Source organism: Cloeon dipterum, chromosome X, assembly GCF_949628265.1.
Source record: "Cloeon dipterum chromosome X, ieCloDipt1.1, whole genome shotgun sequence".
NCBI lineage: Eukaryota > Metazoa > Arthropoda > Insecta > Ephemeroptera > Baetidae > Cloeon > Cloeon dipterum.
In genome coordinates, this window is record NC_088790.1 from 10,411,730 (window position 1) to 10,429,025 (window position 17,296).

The 17,296-nt window shown below is 41.9% G+C and overlaps 4 protein-coding genes across 5 annotated transcripts in view; 1 reads left to right on the forward strand and 3 right to left on the reverse strand.

The window, feature by feature from the left end:
- The first annotated feature begins 13 nt into the window (after positions 1-13).
- Positions 14-5,989, forward strand: LOC135945675 (gastrula zinc finger protein XlCGF57.1-like). Its single transcript, XM_065493501.1, has 6 exons — positions 14-153; positions 722-1,074; positions 1,325-1,659; positions 2,793-2,926; positions 2,986-3,171; positions 3,757-5,989. Exons 2-6 carry the CDS (start codon positions 809-811, stop codon positions 4,396-4,398), a joined length of 1,563 nt encoding a protein of 520 aa, XP_065349573.1. The 5' UTR covers positions 14-153; positions 722-808; the 3' UTR covers positions 4,399-5,989.
- On the reverse strand, positions 4,555-7,212 carry Uros1 (Uroporphyrinogen III synthase 1). Its single transcript, XM_065493504.1, has 5 exons — positions 6,896-7,212; positions 6,637-6,843; positions 6,404-6,576; positions 6,249-6,347; positions 4,555-6,191 (listed from the first exon to the last, which is right to left on the reverse strand). The coding sequence occupies exons 1-5, from the start codon at positions 7,077-7,079 to the stop codon at positions 6,063-6,065; spliced, it is 792 nt and encodes a 263-aa protein (XP_065349576.1). The 5' UTR covers positions 7,080-7,212; the 3' UTR covers positions 4,555-6,062.
- Positions 7,213-7,278: 66 nt separating this feature from the next.
- Positions 7,279-11,401, reverse strand: LOC135945674 (dnaJ homolog subfamily C member 11). The gene is made up of 11 exons (XM_065493500.1): positions 11,191-11,401; positions 10,935-11,073; positions 10,609-10,741; positions 10,433-10,549; positions 9,871-10,178; positions 9,271-9,472; positions 9,098-9,214; positions 8,845-9,036; positions 8,079-8,388; positions 7,741-7,870; positions 7,279-7,683 (listed from the first exon to the last, which is right to left on the reverse strand). Exons 1-11 carry the CDS (start codon positions 11,269-11,271, stop codon positions 7,670-7,672), a joined length of 1,743 nt encoding a protein of 580 aa, XP_065349572.1. The 5' UTR covers positions 11,272-11,401; the 3' UTR covers positions 7,279-7,669.
- A 761-nt stretch (positions 11,402-12,162) lies between these two features.
- The window catches only part of LOC135945671 (uncharacterized), a 56,942-nt gene continuing 51,808 nt past the window's right edge, over positions 12,163-17,296 (reverse strand). For both annotated transcript variants that reach the window (XM_065493493.1, XM_065493494.1), the window contains exon 4: positions 12,163-16,668. In XM_065493493.1, coding sequence (XP_065349565.1) covers positions 14,812-16,668 — 1,857 coding nt within the window. In that variant the 3' untranslated portion in view covers positions 12,163-14,811. The remainder of the gene's footprint in view (positions 16,669-17,296) is intronic.

Below are 17,296 nucleotides of genomic sequence, written 5' to 3' on the forward strand. Positions count from 1 at the left end.
TTTCTCCTCCACGCTCGGATCTGAATGGACCTCCTTGCTCAGCACGTGACGTCATGTATGGGGGAAGGAAAAGATAAACAATATGGCTGCCCTGTAAAGGTCTCAAGCACCGGAGCTGCAGCATTGGGATTTCGACCGATTATTCACTGAAAAGTGAGTTTTCGTATTGATATGTCGACCTATTTCATATAAATAATCAGCCAGCCACGCTGATTTTCTTCATTTATTACCGGATGCCGGCTTTTACCTTAAGAAAGTTCGCTAGTTAAAGTTCCCAAAGTTCTCCGCCCAGAGGATTTAAAGGGACATGGGTGACTGCAGTCCCTTTAAATGATAATCGCAGAGCTCGCGAATCTCTAGTGGAGATTTTAATTCTGTTTCTGTAATGAGAGTGCACGTTATCATGCTAGTGGTTAGGCAGCATTCTTGAATCAAATTTGCTTTATATTCGAGAAATGAGGGGAAATCGTCTAAAAATCAATAAAATAGACCTATTACACACTAACACTCTATGACAAGGCGCAAAGCACTGCTACATTGGCATGGGATATTAAAGCTTATTTTACTGCGTTAAAATTCTTTCATGTAATGAATGTGTCATGAAAAAAATTATATGGAGTTTTATGAAAAAAAAATCTTGAAAAATGTGGATTATTTTACTAAAACGACATTAGAATTGTCTGGATTTCTTCTAATCATAATTCATTCTATTTGATTTCAGATAAAAAAAATGTAACCAAGAAGCAACTTAGTCACGCAATTCCTGCTTCTTTAACGCCAAATCACTTGTGCTAGTCAGACAAGAAAAATGCCAAAAACAGACTCAACCACATACCAATGCTCCGAGTGCAAGATGACCTTTCAGGGCAAGCGCCGGGAGTTCAAGGCGCACTTGAAGCAGCACGAGGCGAACGCCGACGTCAGCTACGAGTGCAACCAGTGCGGCAAGTCGTTCTCGAAGAAGTTCCAGCTCAAGGACCACATCCTCATACATACACAACCACTACGTTGCACTGAATGTCCGCGAACCTTTGCCAGAAGTTACCAGCTAGACCAGCACCTCAAAAGCCACAGGCACGACATAGTTGTTTTGCCCCAGTCTGCAGTTGTTGAAAGTTATAAACGCAAACTAAATAATTTTACTAGCCCAAGTCGTCAATATTGCAAATTTGCAGGAATATTTTAGTTTGTAAAAGGGATAGCCTTTTTATAAATTTTGGGCATTACCTTTTTATTCCCATAATATCCCAAACTCCAGTAAGTTTTATTAAGTTTGGGACTAGCTAGAGGACCCCTCTGTGAATTAACGAAGGTTAATTTCCAGGGGAGAAAAACCGTTCCGGTGCAAGCTGTGCGACGTCGCGTTTAGCTCGTCGGGCAACCTGAAGGTGCACTTAAAGCGGCACCTCGGCCTGAAGGAGTTCAGCTGCGAGGTGTGCGGAAAGGCGTTCACCAGGCGGGATGGACTGCAAAAGCACCTCTCCTGCTTCCACGGTGGAGAGAAGCCGTTTGAGTGCAACATTTGCGGCAAGCGGTACAAGGGCCACCTGATGCAGCACTTGCGCACCCACCTACAAGAGAAGCCGCACAAGTGCGACGACTGTGACATGTGTTTCGTGCAGAGGTCACAGCTTGTTGTCCACCAACGCATCCATACAGGTGGAAAACAAATCTCAGTTCTCGCTTCTTTGATTTTGGTACATATTGCATTTTCATTGGAAAAAATGACGTTGATTTTTTCTGTGCAGTCTTGTTTCTTTTGGTTTATTTAATCCTATCATTGCCAAAGTTATTGTGTCTTATAATTTTCATTCTATTTCAATTTTCAAACAAGTAAAAGTGTGGTTTTTTTATTAGAATTTAGTGGAAAAGTGGCTTGCGCCTCTTTGGCCCTTCAGGCCTTCGCACGGGCCCTTCAGGCAACTGTCCGCGGAGGCGGTGAAATTGTCCAAAAGACTCAAATGTGAGCAAAGGCACCGAACAAACCGCATGAAAGTCCTCAGGTCGCGTGACCTGAGGAAGGTTGGGGACAGGCAAGGGGGAAAATCGACGCTGATTATCGCTAAATGTTCTCGAAATTAGTGAAAAGTCATTATTAAAGGGCATCGGAGAGGATCTCAGGCCTGGGCACCTTGAAAAAGGTCGTTAGAGTGTTCCACGTAAAAGCCCAATCAAAGACCTGTCTGATGAGGGGTCGTGGTCGACGATTGGACGAGCTATCGGTTTTTAACAAAAAGTAAACCACTTTCGCTCGAGAACTTTACGAGCCATGCGAAATGAAAAACGGGAAAAATTAATAATGTTAATTTTTAAATGGGCGCGAAAATTAGTTACCAGACTTGCGACTGTCTTTTGGAGTCAGTAAAACTCAAGTGAATTTCCCATTGAAAAATCACGTTTTTCAAAGTTCAAAATTTATCTCCTAGGATTTTTATCAGATTTGCTCGTATTTGGTCTTTAAATGATCCGAGATAAATTCCGCGTTGACTTAATTGAGTCATTTTTTCGAATTTTGCCCTGGACCCGAGATATAGCCGGCGAAAGAAGGAAGATGTCGAAAAAAACGCTAAATTCTCCAACCATATAAAATGACTGACTGTTAAAAGTTATATATATGTAAGGGATAATTTCTGTCAAATCATCCGCCTTAAAATTTTAGCAAGGCAATTGTTACCTCAACGTTTATTCGAATAAAATATTAACAAACTTTTGAAATTTCATATTAGGTTAAATTATTTTCCGACCAGAAACAAAATCAAAAATATACATAATTAAAACGATTTGGACTCCAGGTGAAAAGCCGTATCCCTGCACAGAATGTGGGCGCAGGTTTGCCCACTCGACTGCACTGAAATTGCACATGCGACGCCACACCGGAGAAAAGCCGTTCATATGCCCTCTTTGCCCGTCGACTGCGTTTGTCCAGGTATGCACGTCGGCAGATCGTTGTCTTAATCGCTGCTTAACGAGCGAATGTTCGCGCAGTTGCCCCACCTGAAGAAGCACATGAGGTGCATTCACAAAACAGACAACCCATATATGTGTCTGCGGTGCCGAAATTTCTTCAAGAAAAAGGCTGAGCTTGATGCGCACGTGGAGCTGTGTAAAATCAACGAGACGCTCCCACCTGGCAAGTGCAACATGTCCACTCAGACCGAGGAGGAGTTTGAGGTGAGCTTAAAATCTGATTTGATATTGTGAATTTCCCATTTCAAAAGATTATCTGTTAGAGCTTCTTCTCGGTGTGTCATCAAAAATTTCTCATCATACTTATAGAATTCCTAAATCAAAGGGGTGAATTACAATCCATCCCTAAAATTAGGTCATCTCAATCCGTTTAAATACTGATTGTTTGAGATAAACCATTTTGTTGAAGAAATGCTCAATTCTGTAGACTGTCAGCATTTTCTTGTCTTCCAATCCAAAGAAATGCAGGTGCTTGGAAGAATAGCTACGTGGAAAATTTATCTAATTTTTTACTTTTGAAATTCAGATAGGGCAGGAACATTTGTAATTGTCCAAAACACACCAACTTATTGTGTTTATAACGATTTAAAACTAATTCAAACCCTTGAGAATCAAGAATGTCTCAATTTAAACGACCAAACGCACCATCATTGTAAAACAAGAAGCTATGATCACTTTTCCATAAATTGAAATAAATTCAACTTTGGGTCAGTCATTTTTAACAAAAATGCGTTACCTTTTTTATAATATCAAATGTACTAAGCTCTCATTTGATGCCTTTTTGGGTAGTTGGCACTGGAGGCACCAGATTCGGATGGAAGCTGCCCTCCTGACGTGACGTGGAAGGCCAGCTCGGACAAGGAGATGTCTCCAGCCAACGAGGCCGAGTGCCAGACTGAAAGTGAGGTAAAACCAACCAAATCAAAATCGGAAGCGAAAACTAGTCCCGCGAAACGAAAACCAACTGCCAAAGCGCCCGCTAAGGGCAAAAAACCCGTCAAGGGAGGTGTCAACAAAGGGGGCGGCAAGAAGGTGGTCGAGGCGAAGGCGTCGACGCGTTCTCTGCGCTCCAAGCCCAAGGAGGATGAGGAAGAGAAGGAGGAGGCGGACAGCAAAATCGTCTTTTCGGTGCAGTCTGAGCCCATGTCGGCCGACCGGCTGCGGTTCCTCATCGGCGAGCTGTTCAAGAAGATCTCGGAACCAAAGCGGCTGCAGGCGCTCGGCTTCGGCAAGCGCTCTGTCGACGACGTTCTGGAGGAGTCGATTGCCAAGTCAGGCCGCACGCCCTGCACCGAAAGCATCCCCGAAATCGACAAGCTGCGCAAAAACCTGGAGATCCTGCTTGAGTGGACCATCCCCAAGGAGCACTTGACCCAACTGCGTAACGAGGGCTGCACCACCGAGAACATCCTTGAAGGGCTCGCCTCATAAATATGAAACCGCCCCCTCCACCGCTCCCACACCCGCAGGCATTTGTTTGTGAAATCAGCTTCTTTTACCAAGTTAAAGAGTGTCCAAAACTGCCTTTTTTAATTAATCAGCTAAAATCATGACTTTTCAGCGTTCATAGCCATTTTTTTTTAAAAAAAATATGCTACTACAATACCAAAAGAAATTTTGCTGCTGTTTTCTAAGCACACAGATTTTTTTAAAATCAAAATCTCTTCAAATTATCGCTGAAGAAACGGTAGCAAGAAAAAATAAATCCTAAAACGCATATTGGACCAAATTGTTTTAAATTATTGAGATAAATTTTTTGCAGCAAAATGATAACCCAATTTTTTTCTTGGTCCCATCTACTAATTGCTGCAATCTCATATTATCAATAAATCCTTTGATAAAGAACCCAAAAATCAAGGGACCAGGCTCTGTGCAATTCAATGGCGGTCAATGGTGTTTGCAATGGATAACTCTTTAACTATGCAACGAACGATGAATTACTGATTTTGTGTTGAATCCTTTTAAGTTTATTATTTGTATGATTTTATGTGTTGTGACCCAATCATGAAAAGAGACTCCTGTAGTCTTTTAGAAATTCACGGTCTGCAGTAGTCAAGCAGACCAACCTAAACCAAAGTGTTTGTTCCCTCATATATAATTATGTGTTAACCAGTCAATTAATGTTTGTTTACACAAATCTCCTATTCTCCTTGCCTTTAAAATGTGTCGACTTTCATTTTCCAGAGATTTATCAAATTTATTGTCACCTGGTCTGCGTGTGGAACATTTGTTGTTGTGTTTGAAGAGTTGTTATATTAATTACCGCGTTTTCAATTCTGGCAGAAATGTCATTACTCGGACAATATAAGTACTAATCATCAAATTTAGTCTTTTTCAACTGGTCAGTGTGAAATATTTGAACGTTTATATTCAAAATCTAATACCTAAAGTGGAACCATATTAATTGTGTTGTGCCATCTTAGCAGTTATAGTCATTTCAAACCGACTCACGAGATAATACCACTTTAAGATATCATAGATATTAAGCGTAATAATGATAAGTCACTCCTAAGGGAAGTGTAATTTATGTGTTACCTAATACTAGTGTATGTGTGCGGAAATATTTCAAATATATTTATTATTTGTGCATCAACGTGGTATTCCATGAGAGGAATTAAAACTTCGTGACGCGTGGACCCAGACCCCGTTTTCTAGGAAGTGCGAGACAGGAGTTCATCCTGTGTAAGTGGGCGCGGACAAAATCGATTGATTTTTGTTCTGTTTTGTTTCATTTTTTTCCTAGTTGTGCCATTAAATAACGTTTAAGTCTTGCACAAGATTGCCCACCTCAAGAGGTGCTGTATCAAACCAAATGTGTTTGTTAGTCTGATGTGAGTAAATTTCTCCAAATAATATAATGTTCCTTTATAGTCGATTTTGTATTTTTAAGCAAATTTTTATTTCTTAGAAATGCATTTTATTGTTAGTCGAGATCCAAAAAAATAGAGTTTATTTTAATTTGTGTGCCACTTTATGTTTTGAGTGCCAATCTATTGATGGGAAATAAATATTAAAACTACAATTATTTGTATTATTTGATAACAATTTTATAAAACTCTTAATAACTTGAGCCAAGCAGTCTTAAATTTACTTTTTTACTTACTGCTAAGCAGATTTTTTAAAGCAGATATCAGACTTTCAGGGTTTGGTGTTTTTGCTTCAGCCCAAACAGAAAATCTCAATTCCTTGATTGCTGTCGTGGTCGTTGGACCAATTGAGACAAGCTGCGAAAATGAAATAAATTAACTAATTGTATTTTTCAAGACTTGTGTATTGAATACCCTGCAGAAATTCAAAGATTCGCAGTTTTCTAGGTGTTCTAAGACTGCCTTAAACCCTGATGGACTGAAGAAAACTAGAATCTTGGGCCAATTATCTTCCTAAAAATAGCATTATTACTCTTTTGATAACTTCAAAAACCGAGTAATTAACACACATCTTCAGGAAACAGCCGTTTTAAATCTCGTTTGAGACCTGGGTTTGGCACTGTTTTGTAGACTGACACAGATTCACATTTGATATTTTTCTCCGCCAATCCAGATGCCATTGTGTCCCTATGTGCAGCCAGCTCTCCACAGGGGTACAAAACGCAAGAGGGGACAGGGTTCACTTGAAAGAGTTATATTGAATTAAATATTGTTGAAATTGAGGGGTTAAATTTTTAAATACTCTTGGATAAAAGCTCGATTATCCCTTCCCCTCTATGCTTATCCCCAAGAACTGGACTCAGTCCCAGCAAGTCCTTGGCCTTCTTAGCAGTCGCTTCTCCAGCACACACCACGACTTTTCCTTTCCAAGGCTCCATAATTGATTCATTATTGTTGTCAATTGACTGATGCACAGCTAGCACACATCTCTCACTACTCAAAATCAGACCTAATATAGAACACCTAATTTAGTAATCCAGTTTCAAATTGGAGCTCTTTACCAGAATATGTTTTGTGGCTTTCCAGCTTGGCTCTCAGTCCCGCAAGGTTGAAAAACTCAAATGTTATGACCGGCACCAGCTGCGCCTCGAACCCACTTTTTCCTAACACATCAACATACGGATCTGGGGTCTTGTCAGTCTCTGCCTTGAAAATCACTACTCTTGTTCCTTTCAAACTTTCCATCTGCACAACTTAAATCATCGAATTAAATTTAAAATAGCAATGATTTCTATAGAAATCATTAAAGTTGTCCTCTTCTGATCAGAACAGAGATCCTGCTATTATTTTTCATTTGGAGCAGGCCTACCACAAATGCCCCATCTACCTCTAAGAAAATGAACTATGGTGTCCTCTATCTACTTCAGTCTTGATATCATGGAAATTCAACAATTTAAGAGCTTATTTATTGGTTTACTTGTACAACATTAACAGTAAAACAGGCTCTAAATGTTTGCTAGGAAAATAATAGGCACGTAGCTGATCTTCTCATAGCTGCTCCGCAGCAACTAAAGTAAGAGGAAAATGTCATCACTGGATTCTTGTAATTTTCTTTTTTGGTTAGCTCATTGCTAGCAATTGTTCATTTTTAACAACCACTGAGTGTTCAATTTTACTTGGCTGCAGAGAACATTGAATCAGAAAAGCAGCAAACAATATGTAAAATTTGCGTTTTAGCTGCGAATTGCTATATTTTTGGCCTTACGCACACAAAGCACAAGGGCTTTTTGATTTTTTTATAAAAGCTAATTTGCAGTCTGACAACTCTCATGCTTCTACAGTCGGTGACCTGAAAGTACACGATTTGCATTTAAATATATTACTTATTGTTGACGCAGGCGCTTACCTTGCCTAGGTATCGTCAATGCCTCAGAGTCTTCTAGTATTGTTTCATGCAATTTCCCGCGGAATTTATATTGAATCAGCAATTTTTTGTCCTCCCCTATGCACGGATCGTAAAAACCAGGCAATTCATTCTGTAATAATTTGATATTTAGTTATTTATCAAAACAAGAATCCCTAGTAAAAATTGGAGTGGATATAATATATAAAAAATATCTCTTATTGTCATTTTAATTCTGGTTCAAAAATATACGACTGACAAGCACCAGATAGTTTAAAAACAGACCATCGATTTGATGGTTGATTTTACATCTATTAAAAAATTAATGAAAATTTAATTACCTTTGAACCCTCTACTAAGTATAATTTGGAATCCTGCTGCACCAGACATTGCAAGGGGATAGTGACGTCAATGCAGTCCTCAGGAATTTCTCTGTTCTGACTGGCTGGCATGGCGACTGGTGACACATTGCCGGACGACGATGAACTGCTTCCAGCGGGGATGCTGAACGAATCGATATTTGAAGCTACTCCGTAGACAGCTATAATGATCAAAAGGCCGTTCTTTTTCTCCTCATCAGAGCAAATTCGAGCATAGGTCTGCTGCATTAGGTTTATTGAAGACTCGGCCTCCCGACGCTTTTGTGCAATCCTTAAAAATATAACAAGAATAATTAACTTCATAAGATCTTTTAATTTGCTTAGAGTTTATCTCTTGCACTCATAGCTGCCGAATTAAAAAGATAAACTTATACCTCTTATGTAATTCGGTTTATAAATATTTTGTCAACCCAGATTGCAACTATCAAGATTTTGAGCATAACCTAGTAGCTATAGACAGTTTCAAAAATTCCAGATTTGGACGTTCAAAACTCCAAAACCATGAATAATAGCAATTTCCCTTTGAAAAATTGTCATCATAATTCAAACTTTGTACAACGGTAGCATAATACAAATTTTGGATTGATTGGAGCGCGATTGATTTGGCTCTCATTGTTAGTGAGTGATGGAGTGAGATAATCATTTTAAAAGGCATATGTTTAAATTTCCCCTTTCAGTAGATAATTTTTGACTACAAATATTTAAAGCTTTTAAAGTGCAAGCTCACCTAGTTTGATTCGCTTGCCGCTGCTTCTCTTTCTCAGCACGCTTCTCCCTAGCCAAGTAAGGATCAATGATGAGTCCCTTAACAACCAGCCAGCCCAAAACGGGTAAAACAGTGCCGTAGAAAACAGCGGCGGGGACAACCTCTTCACTCAACCTGATCGGGAAGGAAAATGTGTAACTAGCTCTCACAACCCTGAAAAGAAACAAAAATTGGTCAGAATTTCCAGGTCAATTAGACACCAGGGAAGGGGCACCTCATTTTTAACGACACGCCAGTTGGAATTCCGACTGTCATCGTGGCAGAGACGGTGCTGTACTGCGACACTTTTTTCTCTGCTCCGTACTCGACTTGGATGCCAAAGGTTCCTCCTCTAAAAGACAGCGATTTCAATTATCAGCTCTTCAATACAATTGCTGCGGCACTCACCGAACACCAACTCTGATTTTGCCATCTTTGAGCTTGTGCGAGTACGCGACAAATGCAAACGAGTGTGGAATTCCAAACTGTAGCATGGAGACAAAATGCATACTGGGCGTGTCCCTAGTGATGGACACGGTCATACTGCTGGCCATGCCTGCCCGCCAGACTAGAGAACCCATAGTCGATTTGCTCAACTGCATGGCCAAAGCTGGAAAAACAATAGCATATTCAATTTGTAGATCGTAAAAAGCAGTATTTCTTGAGGTAAAATCATATTTTAAGGAATTGTATCTCAATTTTTTAAATGAATTAATTTTTAACAGTTCCAATGAAATTTTCTGGGAAGCAAAAGCTCATTGCTCTGAAGACTTTAATTATAATTATAAAATATTAAATTCAAAGAGGGCTAGTATGTAAGAAATCTAAAAAGCTAGGTGTGGAACCTGCCTCATAACTCATTTAAGATAAATTGAGTAAAACTTGGATATATGAAGGAATTCCACATGATATTCATATCAACTTCCAAAAAAGCATTGGTGCAAACCATAATTTTGATACCAAAATTACACTAAGAATATCAAAATTATTTCTCTGCAAAATACTAACTTGACTGAAGTACAGGTGCAATGCCCCTGTCCGTAGCCTGCAGAGTGAGGCCTGCGTTGCCGAACACATGTTTGGAAAGCGTCCTGAACGCCCTGAGTGAAAGGGTCGGTCCGCTGCCGGCAGAAAACTCAGACTCAACCCAGCCTCTAGGGCCGAGCAGCCGGCGCCACGTGACCGCGAAAGAGCCTGTGCCGACACCGTTGGAGGTGTTGGCCTGCCCTGCCAGGGTGGTGCAGTCCCTCAGGGTCGGGTGTGCCTCCACAGACTGCTGCAGACTGACGCCGCTGACCTCAGGTAGTTTAAATTCGCTGGAAAAGGGAAATTGGCAAAACTGTTAAGTAGAGTAACGGAAAAAACTGGACCATAAAATCATACCGAGGTGAAGGGAGGGTTAAATTTAAGTTGTTAGGCATTCATATAAAAATTTGCAACAATGATTAAGAAAACCATGAAAAATTTTGTTAAATGATAAATGTCACTACCAAATAAACCGCTTACCACGTTTACAACGCATATAATTGAGTTTAATTCAAGGGAGAAGGAAAAACAGACAGACACTCACTCAATATAATCAGGGTCGTCATATTCATATGTGTCAAACCAGTCTGTGCAGTTGAGGTGGACAGTCAGCTGCCCCTTTGGGTTGGTTTTCTGCTGCAGTTGCCTCTCCTCGTTTTGTCTGTGGAGTAATGATTTCATCAGATGATGTTTTTTATTACAAAAAATTGTTGTACATACCTTGCAATTCTCTCATACTCTTCCCTGATTTCAGCTGGAGTTCTCGTCCGTTGCACCAACTCCCAACCTTCTGTTTTCAATCCTTTCACGCCAAGAGAGTCGTAAATCGCTCTCCGGTGAGGATCAATCAACACTACAAAATAATGGCGGTCACTTTAGTAGCCCTGTTTTCCCCTCATAAATTTAGATATGGGGAGGATTGATTCGCACGAAATGTTATGAAAATAGACTGATCAATTTCCTGATTTTCACTTATGATAATATGTATATTATATTTTTATTTTACTTGTAACCATCTCTATAATATTAAATAAAATAATGCAAACCATCGTAAGCTTTTTTCGCTCTATGAAACAAGATTTCTGCCTCTTGTTTTTTCTGCGGATTGTCAGGGTCGACGTGTTTATCAGGGTGGTACAAACGGCCCAGCTTCTTGTATGCAGCCGTCACCTCCTCAGGGGTGGCCTGCAACCGGCGAAATTAGCATAAGTCATTTATTGTTTCCAGATTATGCAATCCTGAAGGGCCGTGACCTCAAACTTTAGGGTACGAGTGTGGACAGGAAGCGGTTTTCGTACGTACCGTCCGCGGGACGTTGAGGAACATGTAGTAGTCCTCTTCCTCGAGCAGACTTCCACCCTCCTCTGCATTGTCCTCGTCCATTACGTAACCTTTCCGCGCTCAATTGTGTCGATTTTGCGGAAAATTTCGGGGGATGTCCAGTCCGCTCTTGTTTTCTTTTGGCACACCACGAGCGGAGGATGATCGATGATTTTCATCGCTGTCAGTGCTGCTCTCTGATTCGTTGATCCAAATGGTTGGCCAATAGGAAAAATCTCATTTTCATGCGAGACCGCGGGAAATCCACATGGTGCATAATATTTCAACACACAAATTATCGGGACTGAGAAATTTAAACGGTTAATAATTTTAGGAATTTTAGAGACGGGTCGACTCTTTTTTTCTGATTGTGTGCTTCCCATTATTGCGGGATCATCAAATGAACATGAATCTTTCAATTTTAAGCCTATTGAACAACATAATTATATTATTATCTTAGCCGCCTAGAACCGTCATTTGGAAAAAAATTTCTCTAAAAAATCACAATCATTGAAACGTGCAAATTGGGCTAAAATAATGTCTCAAGAAACCATCTCAGTTGAAACCATCTAAATATCGGCTCGAGAAATCAGGTCTAATTTGCTCGGAAAACCCCCTGGAAAAACAGTCTAAAAAAGTCGACTACTCCCTGACTACTTCCCTCCCCCCAAAATAAATAATCGTAAACAATTCACAGCCGGACAGAGAAATATCATAAATATGGGGTTGAAGAGCGTTCTTATCTCATAAATTTAATGGTTTCGATCAGGAAGCCTCTTTAGAAAAACTTGCAGCAAGTCCTAAAATTCCTACAAGTTTAGTAAGATAAAAACTCCATGATTTTTCGCCAAGAATATTAATGTTTTTTACTATGTGAACGATTAACACAATTTCTTCCACGGCGAAATTTAAGTGATAGATAAAAGTTGGAATGTGTAAAAAAGAGACACTTCATTTTTGCAGTATAATAAAATTCAATTTTATTTAACAATGATATTCAATTGCTCAGTTACAAGTATCATCTGCGCCAAGTGCGAAATAAATATTGATAATCAGAACGAAAAATAGGGCTGTAAAAATTTTGCAAAATCCTCAGCTCTATATTTTCCTCGACATACATAATGAATTAAAGTGTGGTAACAATATAATCGATAAAAAAAGGTATTATGCAAACAGCCAATTGTAATCCTTCTCGGAAAACGCAGTCACCACAAGCATCAGAATCAGGTATATAATTGAGTTCGCTCTCTTCGTTCACAATCACTCTCTATGCGTATTTACACCGCTATAGCACGTTCTCTCCTTGTAAGTGTTTTGCAGAAACTAATATGTTCCGTCGGTATATTAATAGCCGCTTTTGTTACCTTCCCTACAACCTAGAGTCGAGGAAAGAATAAAAAACAAAAATCAAGACGTGTGAAAATGCGCGTATCCTTAATTTTTGGTCTGACAGCGACTTCGTTTCGTTTAAATCTCCTGCACAATTTTCAACAAAATAACGGTCTCAGCTCACTTTCGAGCCTACAACATTAGCTAGATGTAAATTTTTGGCAGTTATTGTGTACCTCTTTTGCGTTTTACAGACATTTATCTCGAAAAATCAACAGCAACCACAGAGCCAAAATTTTTGTTTATTCCATTAGACAAATTTAATCATATTTTTTTGGCAAAATGGTCGCGTGGGAAAACAATTTGCTAAAAACTCACGAGCTTGTATTCAAATTCTTTTTTCAATATAATTATTCTAAATTTTGTCGGCGATTCGACACTAACAATATAATATAAGAGACTACTAACAAGAAGTGCGTCTTTCCGAGCTGAGATCTCTGAGAAGTGAGTGTGTGTGAGAGAGTATTTTGGCTGCCACGCAGAGAGAAATCGCATGGAAACGCGTACGAACAGTCGGTCCAGCTTGCCTGCCGAAATAATTCCTCGTTTTTATTTGATCACACACACTAAAACTACGGCGCACCTGGCGCGTTTTTGGCACTACTTTATACTTAACACGGATTTAAAAAAGTTTTCTTTTCTTTTTTGCTCTTAAACTGGTACAGTACATTTTTAACAAGGATCACATATTATCTTGTATCTCTAAGTACACAGTGACGACGAAATCAAAAAATGACTTCCGGCTTGTTTTTTTTTCGCGAAGGAGATAAAACTTCTATAGGCCATGTAATAACAATAAATGATCAATAATCAAGCGTGGCATGTACGTTTCCAGTTTTTAGCACAAAATACTTCGTACAATCTTATTTTTGCTACGAATCAGACATTTCGTTTGTTTTTTCTGGAGGAAGATCGTCGCTTTCTCTGCATGATTCCCGTTGCAGTGCACGTGCTACACGTTTTATATTTTTAATTAAATACGTGTGCTACTGATTCTCTCTCATTGTTCAGCAAAAAATATCACTGCTTTAATCACACTTAAAGGAGTGATATTGTGTAAAATAGCACACGCGCGTCGTGTCCTATAGTTAACTTTGGCATCCAAATACTGAGTAATCAGGGTCCTCGCCCTTCACAGGAAAGGTCGTTCCTACGTGTTTGACAGTCATTAACGAAGAACCTTACGAGCTACGGTTGAAATGCAATTCACTTTTTGCCATGTTCGTTCCGATGAGAGGTGTGTGGCGTGTCGAAACACTTTATACGCAATCAAATATGAGTTGAATAAAAATGACGCAACAAAGAGTCAATTCTGAGAGTGAGTCACAAACCTTTTGGAATTTGACGCGCGATCACTGTTGGAATTTTTAAATTCAATAAACACGTCAAGCTATAAAAAAATGATGAAATACTTTTGCGGAAAATTTTTTGAATTAATTACGAAATATAATAAATACATAATAACCTCTGCAATTTTCAACAAGGATGGGGCTGAGTGTAATTTATTAAAGAAAAGATCAATACCACGTTACGACCTTTCATTTCTATTTTTCCCCGGTAACACTGTGGAGTGAATTTAATTTCGGAGGTATAATACTGTTGATGAGAGCCGCGGGGCCAAAACAAGCTGGACAGTACGAAAACGTGGGGTTTATATTTTCTACTAAAAATTATCTATTAAAATCGACGAGTTTAAAAAAATGGTGAATTTGGAAGAGCCACAGCAGTCTCTTGATTAAGATAAATAATATTTTGGAATGACAAGACGGCCTAAAATTATTTTTTTTGCAATGACTGACCGTTACATAAGGGCACGAATTAAATACAATGAAAATATAAAATCATATCAGTGAACTTGATTCAAGAACCAAAAACAAAAAATGTCAGAGAGAATCCAAATCTCTTTATACATTTTATGTTTTTACTGTTAATGCAATCCTCGTGTTTGCTTGATTTGTTTGTATTTAAAAATTACATAGATATAGATTTTAAATTTCTGTTGTTTGTGGAAGTGATCGCGCGAGAAAATCATACACATAGGGAATATTACGTTGGATATAATTACAATACAAGAAATGACTGGAACTTGTACGAATTCAGTATTGTTGTGCATCGCACACACGTCGTAGAACGTTAACATAAAGGAAAAGCAGGAGCAGAGACGCGTGTCCGTTTTTTTATTCACACCTCATGCTCAAAGTACGAACAGCTGTGTCAAACGTTCATCGCGTAGTAGACCGACGAGTTCAGCTGCTGCTGCTGCATCTGCTGCTGCTGCTGCTGCTGGGAGGAGGGCTGCTGGTCCGCGTCGGCGGGGACCTGCCCCAACCTGCTGCCCGCGTAGAAGTCCTGCTGCGGGAAGCCGGGCGAGGCGCTGGCGCCCTCGGGTGCGCCGCGCTCGAACTTAATGGCGCTGCGCGTTGGCGAGTCGGCGGGCACGGGGCTTAGGGCGCGCACCATTGCCGCCGACGGGCTCGGCAGGTCGGTCTGGGGGCCCGAGGGCGGCGGTAAGGCCGGGTACTTGGCCTGGGGATAGGGGGCGGGTTGGTAGAACCGCGACGGGGGCGGCTGTTGCTGGGGGTAGTAGTAGTCACCACCGCCTCCGCGGTAGGGCTGCTGCGTCACGTACTGCGGATAGACGACCGGCGGGCGGCGTTGCTGCAGTGGCGGTGGCGGCGCCCCCGTGCTGGGCAGGTAGCGGGCCGGCGGTGGCGGCGACTCGGAGTACTCTGCGGAATAGGCGGTCGGCGCCGGGTAGCTGGAGGCGTAGACGTAGGCGCCGTTGCTCGAGTACTCGACGTAGCGGTAGTCGTGCGGCACGGTGGCGTAGTACGGGTCCTCGGCGGCGGAGGTCATCAGGGGCTGTTGGCGGATGGGGATGGGCGGCTGCGAGCGGCGCCGCGGGTGCTGCTCCGTCGGCGACAGCACCGGCGACGACGTACTCGACGACACGCTGCCCTCGAGCGGGTAGGGCCAGGTGACGCGCGACGGCGCCGGCGGCGGCTGCAGTTGCAGTTGGATCTGCTGGATGATCTCGGTGGTGGAGCCGAAACGAGGCTTGATGCCCCGCACCGACGGCCGTCGGCTGAAACCGTAGTCGTCCTGGTCGTCATCCTCGGTCAGGCTGTACCGCTTCTTCAGCCGCTCGATGCGGCCCAGGTCGCGCTGCACGAACATGGCCAGCTCGTCCTGCTGCTGCTGTTGCTGCTGGACGGTGGCCAGGATGTCCGGAGGCTGCTGGTGCTCGGGCGGCGGTGGACACACGCACTCGCCGGCCAGCACCTCGTCGATGTCGTCCAACCCGTAAATGGTGCCGTCGGGCGCCGTGGAGACGGCACTGCCGTCCGGCGGCGTCTCGCGTTCGCCTAGGTGCAGCTGCTTGCGTGCGGCCGCGGCGATCTTGACGCCGCCGCGGGGCGGGTCCACCATCAGCCAGCAGCAGTTGTCCTGTTGCATCAGCTGCAGCTGCGGCGGGTGGAAGTCCTTTCCCGACTCGGAGTGGCACCGCTCGCGGCCCAACAGCCCCGTCCGCTGCTGCCGCTGGCCAGGTGACTCGCTGCGTGCGAAGGGCTCGTCATCAATGTCGCACGTCAGCTGTTTGATGCGCTCGACCAGCGAGTTCTCGTCCTTGCTCGGCACCGAGCGCCGCCGCACCGTGCCACCGGGCTCCGAGTAGCGCAGGAGGCTCCGACGCAGCGTGTTCCTCTCGATCGTGCGTTTGATGCTGGACGTCGAGCCCCTGGACAGCTCGTCGTCACTATTGCTGCCGCCTCCGCCGCCTCCGCCACCACCAGGTGACTTGAGCTCCTTGCCGTCCAGGCTGCACGTGTCGTCCGAAATGCTGAGCAGTCTCTTTTGCTGCCGCTGGTCGGGGAAGAGCTGGCGCACGGCCGAGTTGGCCGGCAGCCGCTCCGTGTTCAGCAGCACCGGCCCCAGCCGCAGTGGGGCCAGGCTCAGCTCGGCCGGCGGCGTCGGCGGGTCGTCCAATCGCTCTGCCTCCTCGATGATCACCGGCCTGTCGCTGCCGTCTTTGTCCTCATCCTCCTCAGAGAAACGCACCGACCGACGCACCTGAAGCAAAATAAATCGCAAATTTTTACACATTAATTTTAATTGGTTAAAAGTTTATTCAAGATTCTTTGATACTGTATTATAAAAAAAATTCGGATCGCAAATATTTTGGAAAATTTTTAAGCTCAGTTGTAGAAATTTAAAAGCTATAAAATATATAAGTTCTAGTTATGTAAACTAACCGTGACTTTAAATCGAGATTAAATACGAAATATCTGATTTTCAACCAGGAAAATGATAAATTATATTGTTTCATCCATATATATATATATATATATATATATATATATATATATATATATATATATAGTTCAAGCAACCGTTTTGATGATTCATCAATAGGTAATTAGTCAGCAACACGCAAACAAAATTGCGGAAATTTGGTAACGTAATCGAACGCTACATCAGTCGTATTCCTGGTTGCAAATTATCCAATTTTTCCATTAAGCACATGTCAATAGCGTAATTTTAACATTTTAAAAGATTGAAATTTTATTTGTAAAAACAAAGGGAATTGAATTCGATCTTTTAAATTAAACCAACGTACTAAAAATTGCCTGAATAAATTTATTAAAAGACACCTTTTGAAGGGTAGAGCACTAAAATTGGAGAAAAAACGGGTAAGCAT

Bases quoted from the DNA above. Each gene is read 5' to 3' on its own strand.
- LOC135945675 (XM_065493501.1), top strand. From the start codon at position 809: ATGCCAAAAACAGACTCAACCACATACCAATGCTCCGAGTGCAAGATG. The intron at 1,075-1,324 runs GCACGACATAGT...GTTAATTTCCAG, and splicing joins CAGCACCTCAAAAGCCACAG to GGGAGAAAAACCGTTCCGGT. The intron at 2,927-2,985 runs GTATGCACGTCG...ATGTTCGCGCAG, and splicing joins CGTCGACTGCGTTTGTCCAG to TTGCCCCACCTGAAGAAGCA.
- Uros1 (XM_065493504.1), bottom strand. From the start codon at position 7,079: ATGGAAAGTTTGAAAGGAACAAGAGTAGTGATTTTCAAGGCAGAGACT. The intron at 6,577-6,636 runs GTATTTAAAAAT...AACTCTTTCAAG, and splicing joins AATCGAGCTTTTATCCAAGA to TGAACCCTGTCCCCTCTTGC. The intron at 6,192-6,248 runs GTATTCAATACA...TCATTTTCGCAG, and splicing joins AATCTTTGAATTTCTGCAGG to CTTGTCTCAATTGGTCCAAC.
- LOC135945674 (XM_065493500.1), bottom strand. From the start codon at position 11,271: ATGGACGAGGACAATGCAGAGGAGGGTGGAAGTCTGCTCGAGGAAGAG. The intron at 8,389-8,844 runs GTGAGCTTGCAC...TATATTTTTAAG, and splicing joins CGGCAAGCGAATCAAACTAG to GATTGCACAAAAGCGTCGGG. The intron at 7,871-8,078 runs GTAATTAAATTT...AAATTATTACAG, and splicing joins ACTTAGTAGAGGGTTCAAAG to AATGAATTGCCTGGTTTTTA.